This window comes from Curcuma longa, chromosome 4 (genome assembly GCF_044706935.1).
Source record: "Curcuma longa cultivar G26 ecotype Majalengka, Jawa Barat chromosome 4, ITB_CL_G26_1.1, whole genome shotgun sequence".
In the NCBI taxonomy this organism is placed as follows: Eukaryota; Viridiplantae; Streptophyta; class Magnoliopsida; order Zingiberales; family Zingiberaceae; genus Curcuma; species Curcuma longa.
In genome coordinates, this window is record NC_133864.1 from 11,904,121 (window position 1) to 11,922,659 (window position 18,539).

The 18,539-nt window shown below is 37.6% G+C and overlaps 5 protein-coding genes across 6 annotated transcripts; 2 read left to right on the top strand and 3 right to left on the bottom strand.

The window, feature by feature from the left end:
• Positions 1-583: 583 nt before the first annotated feature.
• LOC141828608 (non-specific lipid transfer protein GPI-anchored 26-like) lies at positions 584-1,552 on the bottom strand. The gene is made up of 3 exons (XM_074716061.1): positions 1,179-1,552; positions 989-1,093; positions 584-896 (listed from the first exon to the last, which is right to left on the bottom strand). Exons 1-3 carry the CDS (start codon positions 1,498-1,500, stop codon positions 766-768), a joined length of 558 nt encoding a protein of 185 aa, XP_074572162.1. The 5' UTR covers positions 1,501-1,552; the 3' UTR covers positions 584-765.
• A 1,710-nt stretch (positions 1,553-3,262) lies between these two features.
• On the top strand, positions 3,263-6,831 carry LOC141828607 (type IV inositol polyphosphate 5-phosphatase 7-like). Its single transcript, XM_074716060.1, has 13 exons — positions 3,263-3,334; positions 3,439-3,523; positions 3,821-3,886; positions 4,020-4,107; positions 4,184-4,288; positions 4,358-4,861; positions 4,977-5,112; positions 5,215-5,408; positions 5,507-5,615; positions 5,905-6,053; positions 6,135-6,358; positions 6,448-6,522; positions 6,693-6,831. The coding sequence occupies exons 1-12, from the start codon at positions 3,305-3,307 to the stop codon at positions 6,462-6,464; spliced, it is 1,707 nt and encodes a 568-aa protein (XP_074572161.1). The 5' UTR covers positions 3,263-3,304; the 3' UTR covers positions 6,465-6,522; positions 6,693-6,831.
• An 847-nt stretch (positions 6,832-7,678) lies between these two features.
• LOC141826495 (thioredoxin H5-like) lies at positions 7,679-9,710 on the bottom strand. The gene is made up of 4 exons (XM_074713749.1): positions 9,571-9,710; positions 8,183-8,305; positions 7,902-8,092; positions 7,679-7,845 (listed from the first exon to the last, which is right to left on the bottom strand). The coding sequence occupies exons 1-3, from the start codon at positions 9,655-9,657 to the stop codon at positions 7,958-7,960; spliced, it is 345 nt and encodes a 114-aa protein (XP_074569850.1). The 5' UTR covers positions 9,658-9,710; the 3' UTR covers positions 7,679-7,845; positions 7,902-7,957.
• A 1,582-nt stretch (positions 9,711-11,292) lies between these two features.
• On the bottom strand, positions 11,293-13,348 carry LOC141826496 (thioredoxin H5-like). Its single transcript, XM_074713750.1, has 3 exons — positions 13,209-13,348; positions 11,724-11,846; positions 11,293-11,633 (listed from the first exon to the last, which is right to left on the bottom strand). The coding sequence occupies exons 1-3, from the start codon at positions 13,293-13,295 to the stop codon at positions 11,499-11,501; spliced, it is 345 nt and encodes a 114-aa protein (XP_074569851.1). The 5' UTR covers positions 13,296-13,348; the 3' UTR covers positions 11,293-11,498.
• Positions 13,349-13,691: 343 nt separating this feature from the next.
• LOC141826688 (jacalin-related lectin 3) lies at positions 13,692-17,314 on the top strand. 2 transcript variants are annotated; one of them, XM_074713967.1, is made up of 7 exons: positions 13,773-13,790; positions 13,894-14,106; positions 14,997-15,479; positions 15,769-16,008; positions 16,090-16,434; positions 16,519-16,734; positions 16,805-17,314. In XM_074713967.1, the coding sequence occupies exons 1-7, from the start codon at positions 13,788-13,790 to the stop codon at positions 17,105-17,107; spliced, it is 1,803 nt and encodes a 600-aa protein (XP_074570068.1). In that variant the 5' UTR covers positions 13,773-13,787; the 3' UTR covers positions 17,108-17,314. The 2 variants fall into 2 exon arrangements, with proteins under 2 accessions (XP_074570067.1, XP_074570068.1); XM_074713966.1 differs by having other exon boundaries at positions 13,692-14,106.
• The last annotated feature ends 1,225 nt before the right edge of the window (positions 17,315-18,539 follow it).

Here is an 18,539-nt window from a genome sequence, read left to right on the forward strand (position 1 = left end):
ACATTTTCATCATTCAATGATGATGATGTTAATAAAGATGATGATGATCACGAGTGATTATATCATAACTTAGGGTTGATACTTTCGAGCCCTGGGATATAGCTGAGTTGGTTACGATGGAGGTAGTTTTTCGATTTACCTCTTCACAGATGGTCATGAGGCCGATCGTGTGGGACTGCTAGGGTGAATCTCGACGAAAATAAAGGTCGAATATCGACGAAACTAAGACAATACCCTTCTTCGTAAATAGTCAATTGTAACTTCTCAATTTATCTTTTTATAAATAATCGTAGGATCAATCGTGTGATACGGTTATAATGATAAATTCTAACTTTTTGCTGAAAAGGTTGCTCTTCATCCCTTTGTTAGAAGTTTACGTTGAAAACACATTTACCTTTTTTTTCTTACGAGGATGATGAAACGAAATGGTACAATTTTTCTTTGTCATATTGTCTCGATAACATGTCACAAAAAGCCATCGTCAATAATTGCACTTTGGCACTATCAAACAAAACTAAATTAAACAGCATCTAGTTTCACTTTCAAATTTTACCAAAAATTTCCTAGAGACAAACGATGAATAGAAGCAGAAATGTCTCATTCAGATCATATAATGAATATTCACCGGAACAAATCCCATAACAATTCAATCAAGAACATAGATGAGGAAACAGAATTCGATACAAACTTAACCATAAATAAACATGTAAACAACAATCAGTTCTATACATATATCATGGTAGTCGATATATGTATAGAACTCTATCAGATCAGTTTAGTGAAGGTGATGCAAGCGGCGAGGAAAAAGCTTGAAAGCATCAAAGTTGCAGGCGATCGAACAGCGGCAGCACCTGAGGCTGTAGCCTGAGTAGCCGGAGTAGTCCGGGATCCATCCTCTGCGCCATTTTGCATGAAACTTAAGTTAAATGATATTCTCATTGCTTGATGACTGAATTGTAAGCTAGCTAGCTAGTAACCCAATCAGTACCTGTCGTCGGAGGTGATGTTACCGAAGGAGTCTCCAGTGTAGGATCGGCGGGGGCTTCTGGTGTCGCTCGAGTCTCCGGTGAAGGAGTCGGAGACTTTGCCCCATCTGCCATATATAACCATACATACAACAAATGAGACTCGCTTTCTTTTCATATATACACAAAGGAAATGATGACTAGAGCACTTACTGTTGCACTGGCTCACTGGTGGAGTTTGGACCTTGCAGGCGCCAGGCATTGCCAATGCCCGGGTCCGGTCGACCGTGACACCGAACGAGGAGGCACCACCGTTGAGCACCGAGCATAGGCACGCCGGCTGGGACCTGACAATGCTGGCCAACTGCGAGCAACATGAAGAGGAAGGCGTGGAGGCGTTGCCGGTGATGTAATTGAGACAAGGCGCAAGGCTAATGATCGCGGAGGTGCATCCAGAAGATTGGGCAGAAGCAATCCCCACGAGCGTGGTCATGATGATGAAGACGAGGACGACGACTCCTTGGTTGCGATCCATGGCACTGGAGTTGAAATCAGGAATGAGATTGGAGGAGTAGATTGATCGATCGATCGATAAGGTGAGTGGTGATGGTTCGAAGAGGGGGAGTTTAAATAGTCGAGCTTGGGTTCATGTTGGTGACCAACTGCCTACCCAATTTGAATTTTTGAGTCGTTAGGCTTTTAATTTGTTGTTGCAGGAAGTGGACCGGAAAAGCAGGTCAACTACCTGAACCGGTATGGATGGTTAGATTAGCTTATCGACTTAGATGCTTAATTAATTTTCCATTCTAAAATAAATTTTGTAAACTTAATTATTTTTTTTTCATGTCTTATTACTTGTATTAGCAAATATAATTGAAAATGATAAAAAGAAAATGAATTAAATATTTTCAAAATTGTGAAGAGGAGGGAACATGATTATGATTAGGAGGCAAGCATTCGGTAATTATAGCGGAGGAAGGCATCTGTCGGTGACCGAATGCTTCCGAAGTCCACGTGCCGGTTCTGGCTATTTAAATGGTGGATTCGCTCGCTGGCCCACGGCACAGTCTTCGACGCCTGTGATCCTTGGAAGGCGGTCAAGCAATCAATCTGCTCTACTTGACTTGTTAATTACAAAATTATCTGTTTAAAGTACTTTTTAAAAAAGATTATAAATAAAATATTCATAAAAAAGAGTTTTTCTATATTTAGTAAAAAGAGTTTATTAAGGATATGTAAGCCAAATTATCTTTGCAGTGATGAGGAAGCACTTCCTCATCAAAAATCTAAACCAGCACAAGAATTCTATGAAGAAGCAATGCACAATCTCGCAGGCAAGTCCACAGGCTTCCTATTGCATGAGAAAAGCAATCATGCATTCCAACGCACAGGACAAGACACGCCGAGCTCACTCCCATCGAGCTGGAGGAGGACGAAAATGGAACTGCCCAACTCTTCCTGATCCTAACGCAGTTACCCATGCAGATTAAACTTCTGAAACCAAAGCAAGGAGTTAACTTTATCTTTTTGTTCCTTTAACTGCTCCTCTCTTTTGCTCCTCCCATGGTAAGACTCCATGGAGAAGTGTGCGTCAAGCTGACCACGATGACTGGGGCATGGACCAGCGAAGCGAAGCGGGCGATTTTTTCTTTTTTTGCCCCCTCTCCTATCTTCTCCTTTATTAATGCAAGTTTTGCGATTGTCGTTGTGATTATTTAATGCGTTGCGTTGTTTCGGTTTAGCCTTGGATTTGGGTCCAGAGACCGCAAGAAAAGGGGAGAGGGAGGCGAGGCTCGATGTCTGCACTTTATTCCTCCCTCAAATGGGATGCCTTGTATGCTGTTGTACCCTGGGATGGAGGTTTAGAACTTGAAGACCTGAAAGAGACTGGCCTCCTCCCTTCCGCGCTGCCCTCTTCTCCGCTCGTCTATTTGTTCCTCCATTTCTCGCCTTGCTAGCTACCTGCATTCCTTTAGCTCCCCGCAAAATCGGATTTTGAGCTTCTGCGACAAGGTTTTGGAGCAGTCTGAGGCAATCGACTACTTTTCTTCAAAATCAAGGTTCTGGATCCCAAACCTTGTGAAGAAGGGTCAAAATCCCTTCTTTTTTCTTCTTCTCCTCTCTCTCTCGCTCTTTCCTTCTGATCCGGGCAGCCGGCTGTGTTGTTGATCTGCTGCTTTCACCCGGTGCAGAAAGCTCATGAATAATGTAGTCTCCATATTCTAAGCTTCTGCATTATTTGGTCGTGTTTCTCCTTAGAAGCTAGCGTATCTTGGTGCTCTTTCTCCATAAACTTCTTCAGATTGCTAAATCCTTGGGAAGGTTTGAGTGCTGCAACGATGAGAGATGAAAGCTCCAAGAAAAGCAAGGTGTCGAAAGAGAAGCATTTGATTTCTGTTTTAATCTTTTCTTTGCTCATTCTCTAGATTGCTGATTCGGTCAATGTTTCATTTTGTCCTATGTTTGGGAGTAGCTGTCATGGTCCAAGGCTGTCAAAAACTGGTTCAACATCAAAATCAAAGGTCAGGAGAGCCATGCTGATGATATGGTTGGCAAGGGTATGCCTGATTTCTTCTTCTTCTTCTTCTTAATTTGCTGTGTCTTTTTATCTACTTTTTTCTTTAGAGTATTTCGCGAAGTAAAACTCTAGTCCTCAAGGTTGATTTAATGTTTCTATAAAGCTAGTAACATTCAAGATGTGCATAGCTAGAACATTAAACAAATTTCTCTCTTGTTTTTTTTTTTTGTTAAAAATTGCAAGTCCATCAACTTTTGAAGATGATGGATGAAATGTCATTGAATCTTAGCTTTTCTTATGCTTGTTCTTACTTTAAGAATATGCATTATCTTGTTAGGTAGTAGACAATCGAGAGCCAACTTCTCCGAGAGGGAGGCATGCACATGCAAGAAAAGTAGAACAGGTAATAGTAATGTGCCATTGGTTATAGGGTTTGGACCACAACTAAGTAGAGCTTGATCCTTTATGGGTTTTATTTGTCCTTTTTTTTTTAAAAATTCCAATCATTCTCGACAATTATCCGTTTGTCATTTCAGATAAATCATTGCAAAAAGACGTAGATCAAGTTCATCGAGGAAGGTTTGATCTTCATCCAGCTCAAATAACAGACATTCAGGATTACAAGTAAATCTATTCTACTCACTCTTTTGTTCTAAGAAATGTGGTAATTGATTTGAATTGCCAATGTTTTGTTCTTTAGGATCTTTGTTGCCACTTGGAATGTGGGTGGAAGGCCTCCGCCGAAGAACTTAAATCTCTTGGATTGGATACATGCCTCTTCTCCTGCAGACATATATGTTTTAGGGTTAGTATTTTGACAGTTCTATTAGCCAATCATTACTGATGCTAATCGGTTACATATAAAATTTTTCAGGTTTCAAGAGATTGTTCCACTTAATGCAGGAAATGTTCTTGGTACAGAAGACAATGTTCCTGCTAAGAAGTGGTCATGGCTTATTAGGAAGACCCTGAACAGCCCTGACACATGTGGCTCAGACAGCTACCATACTCCATCTCCTGTTCCAATTCCTATCTCGGAATTAAATGCTGATTTTGAAAGATCATCACTGAAGAAGAAGAATTCATCATTTCTCCACCGCCGTTCCTTTCATTCTCTCAGTCGTAGTTTAAGAATGGAGGGGAATACCATGCTTCCTCACCCCATGCTGGATCGCAGGTTCAGTGTTTGTGAAAGAGTTAGCTTTGGAAGCAGGCCAAGTGATTTTGATCCCAGTTTAAGAGGCGAAGGTCCTGAAGGATCATCTGATGATGAGACCATTGACGAGGAGTCACCTATGTCATTCTTTTTCTCACCATTTTATGCTTATGGAGGTCCTCCATGTTCCAACAAAAGGGAAAGGTTGTCTGCAAATTCTAGGTAGTCATTACCTTCAAAAATTTTTTAAATAGATCTTGTTTGAACCCTTAGCTGTGTCTGTTTTGATGTATTTTTTGCTTGAACGGTGTTGATCTTTACCGGGAGATATTGTCAGGTACTGTTTGGTTGCAAGCAAGCAAATGGTTGGACTATTTCTTACAATTTGGGTTCGCAGTGATATTAGAGAGGATGTGAGAAACTTGAAGGTTTCATGTGTTGGCCGGGGATTAATGGGCTATCTTGGAAACAAGGTAATGACTTGTTTCTCGATTACTTCTGGATTACGATTGTACTTATTATGGTTTGCTTTTGTTGAAAAATCACAACTAAACAGAAAATGTCTCTTCTTGCAGGGTTCTATCTCAATAAGTATGACGCTGCATCAAACGACCTTCTGCTTCATCTGTAGTCACTTAACTTCAGGGCAGAAGGAGGGAGACGAGTTACGCAGAAACTCTGACGTCATGGAAATTCTAAGGAAGACTCGATTTCCCAGGGTCCAGAAAGGTGATAATGAAAAATCTCCTGAAACAATTCTTGATCATGAGTAAGTCCCTTCCCACAAGCATTTTCTCAGATTCCTTCCATGTTCAAAAACTATGAGAGGCTTCAATGTACCTATTCCCTTTCCTTAATTCTCTTCAGTCGCATAGTATGGCTTGGGGATCTGAATTACCGAATTGCTCTTTCTTATCGGTCTGTGAAGACTCTGGTTGAAATGCGGAATTGGAGAGCATTATTGGAGAAAGATCAGGTAATTTATCAACTATTTTCTGATCACAATAAGGGCCAGTTTACTTGGATAGAAGATAGGAGGGAAAGTGACACAAAAGATGTCCATAACTGCATATGTAATTTTGTGAACCGTTCTCGCCTCCCTCTTTGCTTCCATCCTAGTAAAAATAGCCATGCTACTTGTGTTAATGGTTCTATATAGGATCATGATGGTTTCTTGTGCTTTTAAGGAAGTTGATTCCTTTTGTTGGTGCCATTTCCCGGTAATGAAAGATTAGAATCATATCTTCACGTGCTATTTTGAACAGCTTAGGATAGAACAACGATGTGGTCGTGTATTCAAGGGATGGAAAGAAGGAAGTATATATTTTCCTCCAACATATAAATATTCAAACAACTCAGATCGATATGCAGGAGATGACATGAATCCTAAAGAGAAGCGACGGACACCTGCATGGTAAAATTGACTAATGTTTACATTAAATTTGCTGAGATTGCAATCAACTATCGAACTCACTGACCATATGTTTTTGTGAAGGTGCGATCGCATATTATGGTTAGGAGGAGGTCTTAATCAGTTGTCTTATGTCCGAGGAGAATCCAGGTTCTCTGACCATAGGCCTGTTTTCAGCATTTTCACCGCAGAGGTTGAAACAATCAATTACAGTCGACTCAAGGACGCAGGTTATTGTAGTTCGCGTGTAGAGGTGGAAGAACTCTTACCATACTCACACGGTTATGCAGGACTGAACTACAACTTGGGTGAATTTCTATACCCCAAATCTTGCATTTCGAATGTTGCTCTTGGTTGGGCTGCCTCTTAACTCATTCTTTTCGTCTTCATGCTGTAGATGTTCAGTATCACTAGGCATTCATATTATACCGTTTCGTGAAGCAGAAAGCAGTTCTTTTGATCAAGCCAATCGGTATTACTTTAACCAAACCATGTTTCACAGTTTCTGCTAGCTAGAAAACTAAGATATCTACTTTAACTTATTGTCAAGGCGACAAAGAGCATGTTCTTCTCCAAAACTAAGGTTGAAGGTATATCTTGCAGAATGTGCCAAGAACCTTGAATATCTATATATTCTTGCAGGAAAAGAACATCCTGATTTCGATGCCTACCAGATCTGAGTCAAGGAGTAGGAGATTTTGAAACAAAAAAACAAAAAAAAAATCACTCACTAATGTCTATTGACCAGTTTTGTTTCTCAAAACATAAGCATTTGGACAAGCCAGCTTGACAGTTCTCACATGAAGACTACTCCTGAAATAAAGTGCAACATCTCTTTTGGCTCCATCACCAATCTGAAGCTGTTGAAGCAGATGCTTTTCTAACCGGATTTCACTTTACATTTTGCAGTTATGAAAATGAGTGCAGATAAATATTATTTTCTGTTTCCAAAGAAGAACACAGACAAATAATGATGTGCATAGTTCTTTTCTGTTTCCAAAGAAATGTTTGAGCTCTGTTTTCATACTCATTACACTGGTGATAAAGAATGAAACTATTGTCTGTTCAGTAAGCATGGTGTTTATTTTTGCTGCCAAAGCTTATGCCATTCATTGCCTGTGATGGGTCAGAGACTAGTGCCTTTTATGCTCTTTATGTGAGAGGAATTATTCAGAGAAAGGAAATGTTCCATGGCTTGGCAGGCAGAGTAGGAACATCTATCCTTGGGATTAAAACCATTGTCAGAGAGATCAAAGGCTATCAAGTTAGATAGTCGGTGTTGCTATAATACAAATTACTAATGAAATATATGAATGGAAAGAAAATTATCATACAAGAGTTATTGTAACTAGACTGTAATACATTTAAGTTATGAATACAAATTTATTGGGTTGCAAACTGTACAAATCCAAATAGAACATGCACTCTATCAGGCCTCAAGGCAAGGTGCATTGGTCGAAGCCATACTTTAAAATAAATTATTTTCGACGCTTATTTATTAGACTTTGTCAATGCCTGGTCTTTCAAGTTGATTAACTACCCCCTAGGGATGGTCATCACCAAGGACTTTGCCATCATTCTTCAAGATAATTGAACACTCTTATAAGAGTAAGAAAGACAAGAAGAGGTGCAACTTACTAATCATAGAAGATTCAATTTAAAACATAAAATGACAACGATATAATCCATTTTATCAATGGCAAAAGTATCAACAATCCTTCCAACATACTGATCATAGAAGATCCAAATTTTGAAGCATAAAATGAAAATGAATCCAGGTCCACACTTATTTATCATATATATATATATATATATATATATATATATATATATATATATATATATATATATATATATATATATATATATATAGTAACTATAATGCAGTTGGTTGCATGGGCAGACAATCAACTTGATGAGTGCAGTTGAACATTCTTTTCCAGTTCGGTTTTGTCAGCTCCGACAAGTTTGTGGACTAGGTTTCCTTCCTTGATGAAAATGAATGTTGGCATTGCTTCTACTTGCCAGTCTTCGGAAACAGTCTGTTGTTTTGGGAACAATTAGAAACTGTATAACCAAAATGCAACTTAGAAATGAAAATGCCAAGTTTTATATGAGTAAATGTTGCTTACCTTCAGCTCATCGACATCCACCTTTAGGAAAACTGCATTGGTGAACTTTTTAGCTAATTCAGCAAAGATGGGGGCTATAAATCGGCATGGTGGACACCATGAAGCAGTAAAATCAACCACCACCTACAATCCATCAGCACATTAGAGCAAATACAAGTGTGCAGTAGTATCATACAACTGTACCCACTTTCGAAAAGAAGTTAACAGAATTTATATAGCTGAAGAAACAAACCAGTGAAATAAGAAGATGAACAGGAACACCAATCAACTAGTAATGTCTCCAAACAAAAGTAGTGTAGTTCTTAAATAATACAAGCAACGTACCACTCAATTGTTTAACAAAGAAAAATTGAGAGAATTGGAACAAAATTGAAAATCACAAGATTACTCCCTTCAGTCTCTCTATTAGATGAACTACGTGTATACAAAGCTACTCTAAGCACCTAAATGGTTTGCATTTAGCTAAATGATCTTGAAGATACAATCGATTCTGGCCAAATTATCTTGTTAGCTGGCTTCATAGAGATAAGCTTGAACAATAATTTCAAATAACAGTTCCATCCTATTTCCATCCTTTTATTTTTTCTCAAATGTCCCTCTATCCCCCAATTCTTTGCTACTGGATGGACAACAAGGGGAAAGAAAAGATTCTGCTTCTAATAAGCATCAATTTACAATAAATTCAAGTTTTACAAGCAGCAACAATAGAAAAACATCCCCTTATGTGATGTAGGCAACAAGGGCACTTTTTCACAATCAAGCACACTACTATCATTAGAGTTCTATCTCTGACTTATTTACAAGTATCCCATTGTATCAGTTCGCTCTCTTAGATCTTCCTCTCTGGTATCAGCCTGCCACAAATATGAATACTAGATATGCTCAACTGTTCCCCTCAATTCGCCCTAATAAGGCATTACCAAGCACTCATAACTTGTGCCCATAGCCAATCATCTAATTCATTTGCGATCATCAGCGCAACGAGGACACCAGATATACCCTTTTGCGGGGAGCAGCACTCCTGCCACCAGATTTCTCCCTGTGAGAAAGCGACTAGAGAATATGTACGGCCTTTGAACCAACCTAAGGGCTTGGATCTATGGATACAGAAACCCTAACTTGTTCGAAAAATGGTACTTTTCTAACATATGATTAATAATAAGGTCTATACATCGAAGGAAATTATTAACGAAAATCGATCACGGAAGGCAATAACATATACATTATGCAGCAAACAGGAGATACAAAAGGAACCAACTCTAGATTAGGGCAGATCCAACATGCATGACAGCACAGATCGTAAAAAAGCTAACCAAACTCACGAAGATGCAAATAAATATTCGATAATAGTAAAGGGCGAAAAGCGATCGGGTGATTTGGAAATTTACAAGCTTCTTCGACTCCTTCGAGAGCTGGATCTGCTGGTTCCATTCCTCGACTGTGTGGCACGCGATCACGACTCCCTCCCCCGCCATCGGATTACTGCTCTGTCGCAAAAGAACAAGTAGGGCTTAAATCAAGGAATTAGACGTCGATGCTATTTATCGAGGTCAACGGTCGATGACATTACGAACGCGCCCCCGTCATTTTACGTAAGCGATGACGCGAGCGCATCAGAACTTCGTCTGAGAAGGGAAAGAAAATATTTATGTTTTTTTTTATTTAAGAAGGAAGGAAACGTTCATTAGTAATATATGTTATTTTATTTAGGAAAACAAATTAAATATATAAAATTATAAAAATATTTTTATTTTTAAAAATAATTTTACATGTAAAAATATATATATAGAGCTCATTAAATTTTTCTTATCAAAATTAGGAACTAAAATTAATATTTATAATTTAAATAAATAAAAAATTAAAAAAAATGAATAGACCTACAATAAATATACAAAATATAGAATCTATATATTTTGATACGATAAAAAATAAATCAATATTTATATATATATTTTTATATAAATTTATTAATATATATGAAAGAAGTAAAAAAATTGGTAAATTGGAGAAAACTCCCTAAACCAAAACTGAACTTTGTGATCAATCCTCACCCAACATTTTCTTTGCATGCACTTCCCAAACCTTAGTTTCAACTCCCCAATTCATGAATTTATAAATCTACCCCCCTCCCACTCTCTAGTCTCGTCTTCTCCCCCTTTTCCCACCGCCGACTTCTCCTCCTCTTTTCCCCACCGGCTACAAAGAGCATGTTCTTCTCCAAAACTAAGCTTGAAGGTATATCTTGCAGAATGTGCCAAGAACCTTGAATATCTATATATTCTTGCAGGAAAAGAACATCCTGATTTCGATGCCTACCAGATCTGAGTCAAGGAGTAGGAGATTTTGAAACAAAAAAACAAAAAAAAAAATCACTCACTAATGTCGATTGACCAGTTTTGTTTCTCAAAACATAAGCATTTGGACAACCCAGCTTGACAGTTCTCACATGAAGACTACTCCTGAAATAAAGTGCAACATCTCTTTTGGCTCCATCACCAATCTGAAGCTGCTGAAGCAGATGCTTTTCTAACCTGATTTCACTTTACATTTTGCAGTTATGAAAATGAGTGCGGATAAATATTATTTTCTGTTTCCAAAGAAGAACACAGAAAAATAATGATGTGCATAGTTCTTTTCTGTTTCCAAAGAAATGGTTGAGCTCTGTTTTCATACTCATTACACTGGTGATAAAGAATGAAACTATTATCTGTTCAGTAAGCATGGTGTTTATTTTTGCTGCCAAAGCTTATGCCATTCATTGCCTGTGATGGGTCAGAGACTAGTGCCTTTTATGCTCTTTATGTGAGAGGACTTATTCAGAGAAAGGAAATGTTCCATGGCTTGGCAGGCAGAGTGGGAACATTTATCCTTGGGATTAAAACCATTGCCAGAGAAATCAAAGGCTATCAAGTTAGATAGTCGGTGTTGCTATAATATAAATTACTAATGAAATGTATGAATGGAAAGAAAATTATCATACAAGAGTTATTGTAACTAGACTGTAATACATTTAAGTTATGAATACAGATTTATTGGGTTGCATACTGTACAACTCCAAATAGAGCATGCACTCTATTTTGAAGCATAAAATAGACAAGAAGAGGTGCAACTTATTAATCATAGAAGGATTCAATTTAAAGCATAAAATGACAACGACATACTCCATTTTATCAATGGCAAAAGTATCAACAATCCTTCCAACATACTGATCATAGAAGATCCAAATTTTGAAGCATAAAATGAAAATGAATCCAGGTCAACACTTATTTATCATGTATATAGTAACTATAATGCAGTTGGTTGCATGGGCAGACAGTCAATTTGATGAGTGCAGTACCACCTTCTTTCGCAATTCAACTTTGTGAGCTCCTACAAGTTTGTCGAGTAGGCTTCCTTCCTTGATGAAAATGAAAGTTGGCATTGCTTCTACTTGCCATTCTTCGGAAACAGTCTGTTGTTTTGGGAACAATTAGAAACTGTATGACTAAAATGCAACTTAGAAATAAAAATGCCAAGTTTTATATGAGTAAATATTGCTTACCTTCAGCTCATCGACATCCACCTTTAGGAAAACTGCATTGGTGAACTTTTTAGCTAATTCAGCAAAGATGGGGGCTATAATTCGGCATGGTGGACACCATGAAGCAGTAAAATCAACCACCACCTACAATCCATCAGCACATTAGAGCCAATACAAGTGTGCAGTAGTATCATACAACTCAACTTGTACCCACTTTCGAAAAGAAGTTACAGAATTTATATAGCTGAAGAAACAAACCAGTGAAATAAGAAGATGAACAGGAACACCAATCAACTAGTAATGTCTCCAAACAAAAGTAGTGTAGTTCTTAAATAATACAAGCAACGTACCACTCAATTGTTTAACAAAGAAAAATTGAGAGAATTGGAACAAAATTGAAAATCACAAGATTACTCCCTTCAGTCTCTCTATTAGATGAACTACGTGTATACAAAGTTACTCCAAGCACCTAAATGGTTTGCATTTAGCTAAATGATCATGAAGATAGAATCCATTCTGGTCAAATTATCTTGTTAGCTGGCTTCATAGAGATAAGCTGGAACAATAATTTCAAATAACAGTTCCATCCTTTTTTTCCGTCCCTTTTTTTTTTCAAATGTCCATCTATCCCCAAATTCTTTGCTACTAGATGGACAACAAGGGGAAAGAAAAGATTCTGCTTCTAATAAGCATCAATTTACAATAAATTCAAGTTCTACAAGCAGCAACAATAGAAAACCATCCCCTTATGTGATGTAGGTAACAAGGGCACTTTCACAATCAAGCACACTACTACCATTAAAGTTCTATCTCTGACTTATTTACAAGTATCCCATTGTATTAGTTCGCTCTCTTAGATCTTCCTCTCTGGTATCAGCCTGCCACAAATATGAATACTAGATATGCTCAACTGTTCCCCTCAATTCCCCCTAATAAGGCATTATCAAGAACTCATAACTTGTGCCCATAGCCAATCATCCAATTCATTTAAGAGGGCAAGGGAAGAGGCGGAGCCGCCTTCTATCACCAGGTCAACGGCGTCACGTCGAGGAAGCAAGGGCGTAGATGAGGTGGGTAACACGGACTCGTAGGGAAAAGAAAACACACCAGATATACCATTTTGCGGGGAGCAGCACTCCTGTCACCAGATTTCTCCCTGTGAGAAAGCGACTAGAGAATATGTACGGCCTTTGAACCAACCTAAGGGCTTGGATCTGTGGATACAGAAACCCTAACTTGTTCTTTTCTAACATATGATCAATAATAAGGTCCATACATCGAAGGAAATTAATTAAACCAAATTTAACGAAAATCGATCACGGAAGGCAATAACATATACATTATGCAGCAAACAGGATATACAAAAGGAACCAACGCTAGATTAGAGCAGATCCAAAATGCATGACAGCACAGATCGTAAAAAATCTAACCAAAACCAACGAAGATGCAAATAAATATTCGATAATAGTAAAGGGGGAAAAGCGATCGGGTGATTTGGAAACTTACAAGCTTCTTCGACTCCTTCGAGAGCTGGATCTGCTGGTTCCATTCCTCGACTGTGTGGCACGCGATCACGACTCCCTTCCCCGCCATCGGATTACTGCTCTGTCGCTAAAGAACAAGTAGGGCTTCAATCAAGAACACAGGCAAGGGAATTAGACGTCGTTGCTATTTATAGAGGTGAACGGTCGATTACATTGCGAACGCGCCCCCGTCAGTTTAAGCAAGAGATGACGCCAGCGCATTCGCAATATTTCAAAGAACTCCGTCCATAAATATATTTACCTAAAAAAGTCCTATAATATTTTAAAATTTATAAAAATGAGAATATATAAAATGACGATCCAAGAATCTGTGTTTCATATCAAAATGAATGAATTCCTTTACGAGCGCTTTAAATTTCCATCGTCAACTCGAGGAATCCCTTTGCAATCAGGTTCCGATATGATGTTTTTCGCTATCGAATCGAATTCCTCCTGTCTCTTCTGCGTATGATCGCAGATTGTTCCTTCCCCGCTTCTCGCTATAAAGAGATCCAAGTTCTGAGATGTAGAGCCACAGTCGTTCTAGATAGGCGATAGCTAAATGGTATTTCTTCCTTTAACCGAAAGAAAGAATTAATGTTACTGGCGATCGATTTGTAGCAGTGCATATGTTACTGATCTCTTGTGGATTTGATGTTGGCTTGCAGAGTTTGTCGTCGGAGAAGAAAAGACCGATAGTGGTCGGGCCGTGGGGAGGGCCGGGAGGGAGCCGATGGGACGATGGTGTGTACACGGGAATCAAGCAGGTGGTAGTGGTCCATGGAGCAGGCATCGTCTCCGTTCAGTTCGAGTATGACCAAAAAGGGTGCTCGGTCTGGTCGGAGAAGCACGGCGGCGATGGGGGCACAAGAATCGACAAGGTCAGTTTGAGCTTGCTTTGATAGCAATAGTCTAAAGCTACTTGTTAATTAGAATCCACCACCTCAAATTACCTAGCATCTAGAATCATCTCGATGATACAAACATAGGAAAATGGAACTAGAGCAATTTAGGGTTTAGGGTGAACCAACTATTGATTATATAGATTTGATTAACTAACAACATGATAAACTTGTTGCGGGGTGTGACTATCATCATCAGCCTTCCTTTTGTTAGCGTTCATGGGGAGAATCCAATTATCCAAGTCCATATAATACTAGACTAAAAGTTCAATAAAAGTATAGAAGATTAGTTGGAAAGCAAAGATGAACTTCCTTACAATCATCAAACTTGATATATACCTCATCATCATCAATGTAGTTAGTCAACTTTTTAAGGCACAAAGCGGCCTTAAGGATTCAATAGTATCTCAAGCATGCTCAAGGAATGGGTCTATTATATCACTTGGGCATACTCTTCCATGGACAGGAGATCCATATGAGGATATTATATATATTCTCATGGAGGAACCTTATAGATCTTAGAAGAGAGAAAAAAGGGATTATATTCTTGCCAAGTCGAGCACAGAGGCATAGCATATATAGAATTATGACTCTTACTACTCATGGGTTTATTATTTGGCTCAGATAATTAACCACTAAGCTAATTCATTTACTAATTAAGTTAATGAAATTGTATTATTATAATCAAGCTATCATGCACGCTACTTTTGGCCTTGTCTTTCATGAGTTGAGAAAATATACAGGTTGCACTCTGTCTGTGAAAAAGTGTACCCTAAGGAGATTGCTTATGCACTATAAATCACTATGACAAGTTTTTGCTAATGAGGAAAAAAGCTTCTGCCGTGTGCTAATCATTACTTGTTTCACAGATAACACTTAATTATCCAGTTGAATACTTAACTTCAGTGTGTGGCTACTATGGATCACTCTCAAGTGGGAGCGCAATCATCATAAAGTCATTAAGATTCGAGAGCAATCTATCAAAGTATGGACCTTTTGGTTTTGAACAAGGAATGTATTTCTCATTCCCAATGAGTAGCGGCAAGATTGTTGGTTTTCATGGAAGAGCAGGCTGGTATCTTGATTCCATTGGATTTTACCTACAGAAACTGGGTAGCCCTGATCAATCAAAAGCGTTAGTTTCTTCGCAAAGTCAAGAACTTAGCATCACTGAGAAGTCTGGCTATAGTATCGTGGACGGAATAGATGGAACAAGTAGTAACACATATGATATATTTCTTGCATTAAGAGGAAGGGGGGACAATTTTGCAATCCTCTCAAACAATTATACAAGGGGAGCAACACTGCCTGCACCAGAGTATAGAAGTATTCTGAATTCAGGAAATTCTAAGGTATGCTATTCTTAAGACTATCACTTGATACAATCACAGAGTATCATTAACAATATTTTATCAGAATATAAAATTCAGGATTTGATATTGATTTACAATTGGAAAAGATAGAACCTCAACTTGACAATGTTTTGCTCAAAACACTGTTCTATATCCAATGTAGTTACGGCTGCAAAGACAACATTGGAACTATCAATCAAACTCTGTAGAGTACATCACCAACAGAGAGGCATTCATTGATGTTAAATGGATAATAATTGATATGCTTTACTTTAATTTGTTCTTCTAGATGATTTCTCTCCCTAGCTACACTTCAGAAAGAGGATACTCGATGCCTGGTCCATTAACCTATGGCCCTTGGGGTGGTAGCGGAGGAACAATTTTTGATGATGGTGTGTATACAGGAATTAGAGAGATCAAGTTAACACGCAATATTGGAATCACTTCAATAAAGGTTTTGTATGATAGAAACGGCCAGGCCGTGTGGGGAAACAAAAATGGTGGTAGTGGAGGAATTAAAACTGACAAGGTAATAGCACCATGTTGCTTTGTTGCTGATGATTATGTTGAGTAGTTAGTTATCTTAACAATCCTAATACTCTTTGTGCAGATAGTTTTTGACTTCCCATTCGAGATCCTAACACATGTAACTGGTTACTTTGGAACAACTATGATCATGGGACCAACCGCAGTGAAATCACTCAAGTTTCACACGACGAAGAGGGATTATGGACCATATGGAGATGAGGAAGGAGCATTCTTTTCATCTTTATTAGTTGACGGGAAGGTTGTTGGATTTCATGGCAGAAGTGGATGGTTTGTTGATAGTATTGGTGTTCATGTTCTTGAAGGAAAGGTGGCCTCGACTTTAAGAAATAAAGTGGCCATGCCATTGCTGGATTATTCTCGTTGGCCTAGCAACCAAATTGATTCTTCCAAGGGAATCGAAGAAGAGGTAATTGCTTATATGCTTGCTTACTTTTGCAAACTTCAGTAGTAGAAGGATTGGCCCATAGATCGAAAATGCCCTTTCATGCAGGTCGTATATGGGATGATTAAAGAACCAGCCTCAACTGATCCTGGACCTTGGGGTGGGAATGGTGGTAGACCATGGGATGATGGAGTCTATTCTGGGATCAAGCAAGTGTACATCACAAGGGGAGATGTGATCAACTCCATACAAATAGAGTACGATCGGAGCGGCCAATCTGTCTGGTCTGTGAGACATGGAAGCAGTGGAGAAATCTCCCACAGGGTAACAGATCAATATATTCTTTTGCTCATATATTAATTTTTAGGAAAACATGCATGCATGCATTTTGCAGGTCAAGTTTGATTACCCCAACGAAGTCCTCAATTGCTTGAGTGGCTATTACTGCACCAACAGTTACGATGACAGCATCAAGGTTGTGAAGTCCCTGACATTTCACTCTACCAGGGGCAAGTATGGACCGTTTGGGGAAGAGGTCGGAACCTATTTCACTTCCAACTTGACACAAGGAAAGGTCGTCGGGTTTCATGGCAGAAGTGGATTGTATTTGGACGCGATCGGCGTTCATATGCAACATTGGCTCGGTGAGAAGAAACCTGCAGCCAGTAAATCCATGTTCTCTAAGTATTTCTTCTGATTAATTATATATGGGGAAATTAGTAAGTCATCGCATCGACATTATTATTATAAAACTACTTGAGATAGGATCTGATGTCTACAAAATGTCTGATCGATGATAGATAGAAGTTGCGATACTTGCTGCTGCTTGTGTAGTATACTGAAGATTATGATCAGTACTCTACTACTCTCCATGTATAGACATGTTAATCTGCCAATAAAACTAGGTGAAAACATCTTAGTGCTATTCAAGTCGTGATCAATAATAATTATGCACAGAATATTATATTCAAAAAATTAAGAAATTTAATAATTATTGAGCAATCTTTTTATAAAAAGTGTTTTGAGAGTCGGCATGCAGCTTATATACATTATCAATAAATTAATAATTTAAGATTAGTTGTCATTGACAATTCTAATTATACATATATATGTATGCCTATTTTTCAAGCAAGAAATTCAGAAAAAAATTTGTTATGAAATTATATACCTTTTATTTTTAAAAATTGAAATTAGATTAAAATATTAATCTATCACGTTCAGTAAGAAATAAGATTCTCACACTTAGCCTTCCTATTTTTTATGTTATATTTTATTAATATAATTGATGAATTATTTTACAATATATAATTGCATGGTCACCGAAATTATAAACTTTTTAATTAATTAATTAAAAACTAAAATGTTAAATTACATTTTATTTTATTTTCCAATCTTTTAAAAATAAAATTATTATAAACATTATTGAGAGGCAAATCTTTTCATTTTCAGATTCTGAATGGAACGCTCGACGGAAAGAGTTATCCAAAGTTTATTAAAATTATATCAATGATTCAAAATCTATTTAAATTGAAATTTAACCTAACTCAATTATTTTATTTCGGATAATTAAGTGTCCAGCTCACAAAACTAACATGCTGAGCACATCATAATGAATTAATACTTTTAAATGAATATATATATATATATATATATATATATATATATATATATATATTTATACTATCTATTAGAATTTTATTCCTAAATTCACAATCAATATTTTACAAATATTAATATATTATACACTTATCCTAAAGCATATTGTAAGGGTGTAAAGCTAAGCAATTGCTGATTTATATATGCTTAATTCACTTTAGTAAAAGATAAAATTTGTTATCCTAGCAGTTCTACATGATTGATTCTACAATTATTTATGAAGAGGTAAATCAAAAAATTACAGTTAAAACTTAAGTAGATGATGATGTATGCTTAGTTCATAATCTAGTTAAAGGATGTAGTTCATAATCTGTTGGAAGCATTGCATACTCAACTTGCTTGTCGATCGAAGAAATTAAAATATGTACTCTGCCGTCGGGCCACCTTGAGTATCTACTAGATGAACATTCAATTAATCACTGATATATTTCAAAATTGGAACTCATCTTGTCTTTGCCTTGCTTATCTCAAAC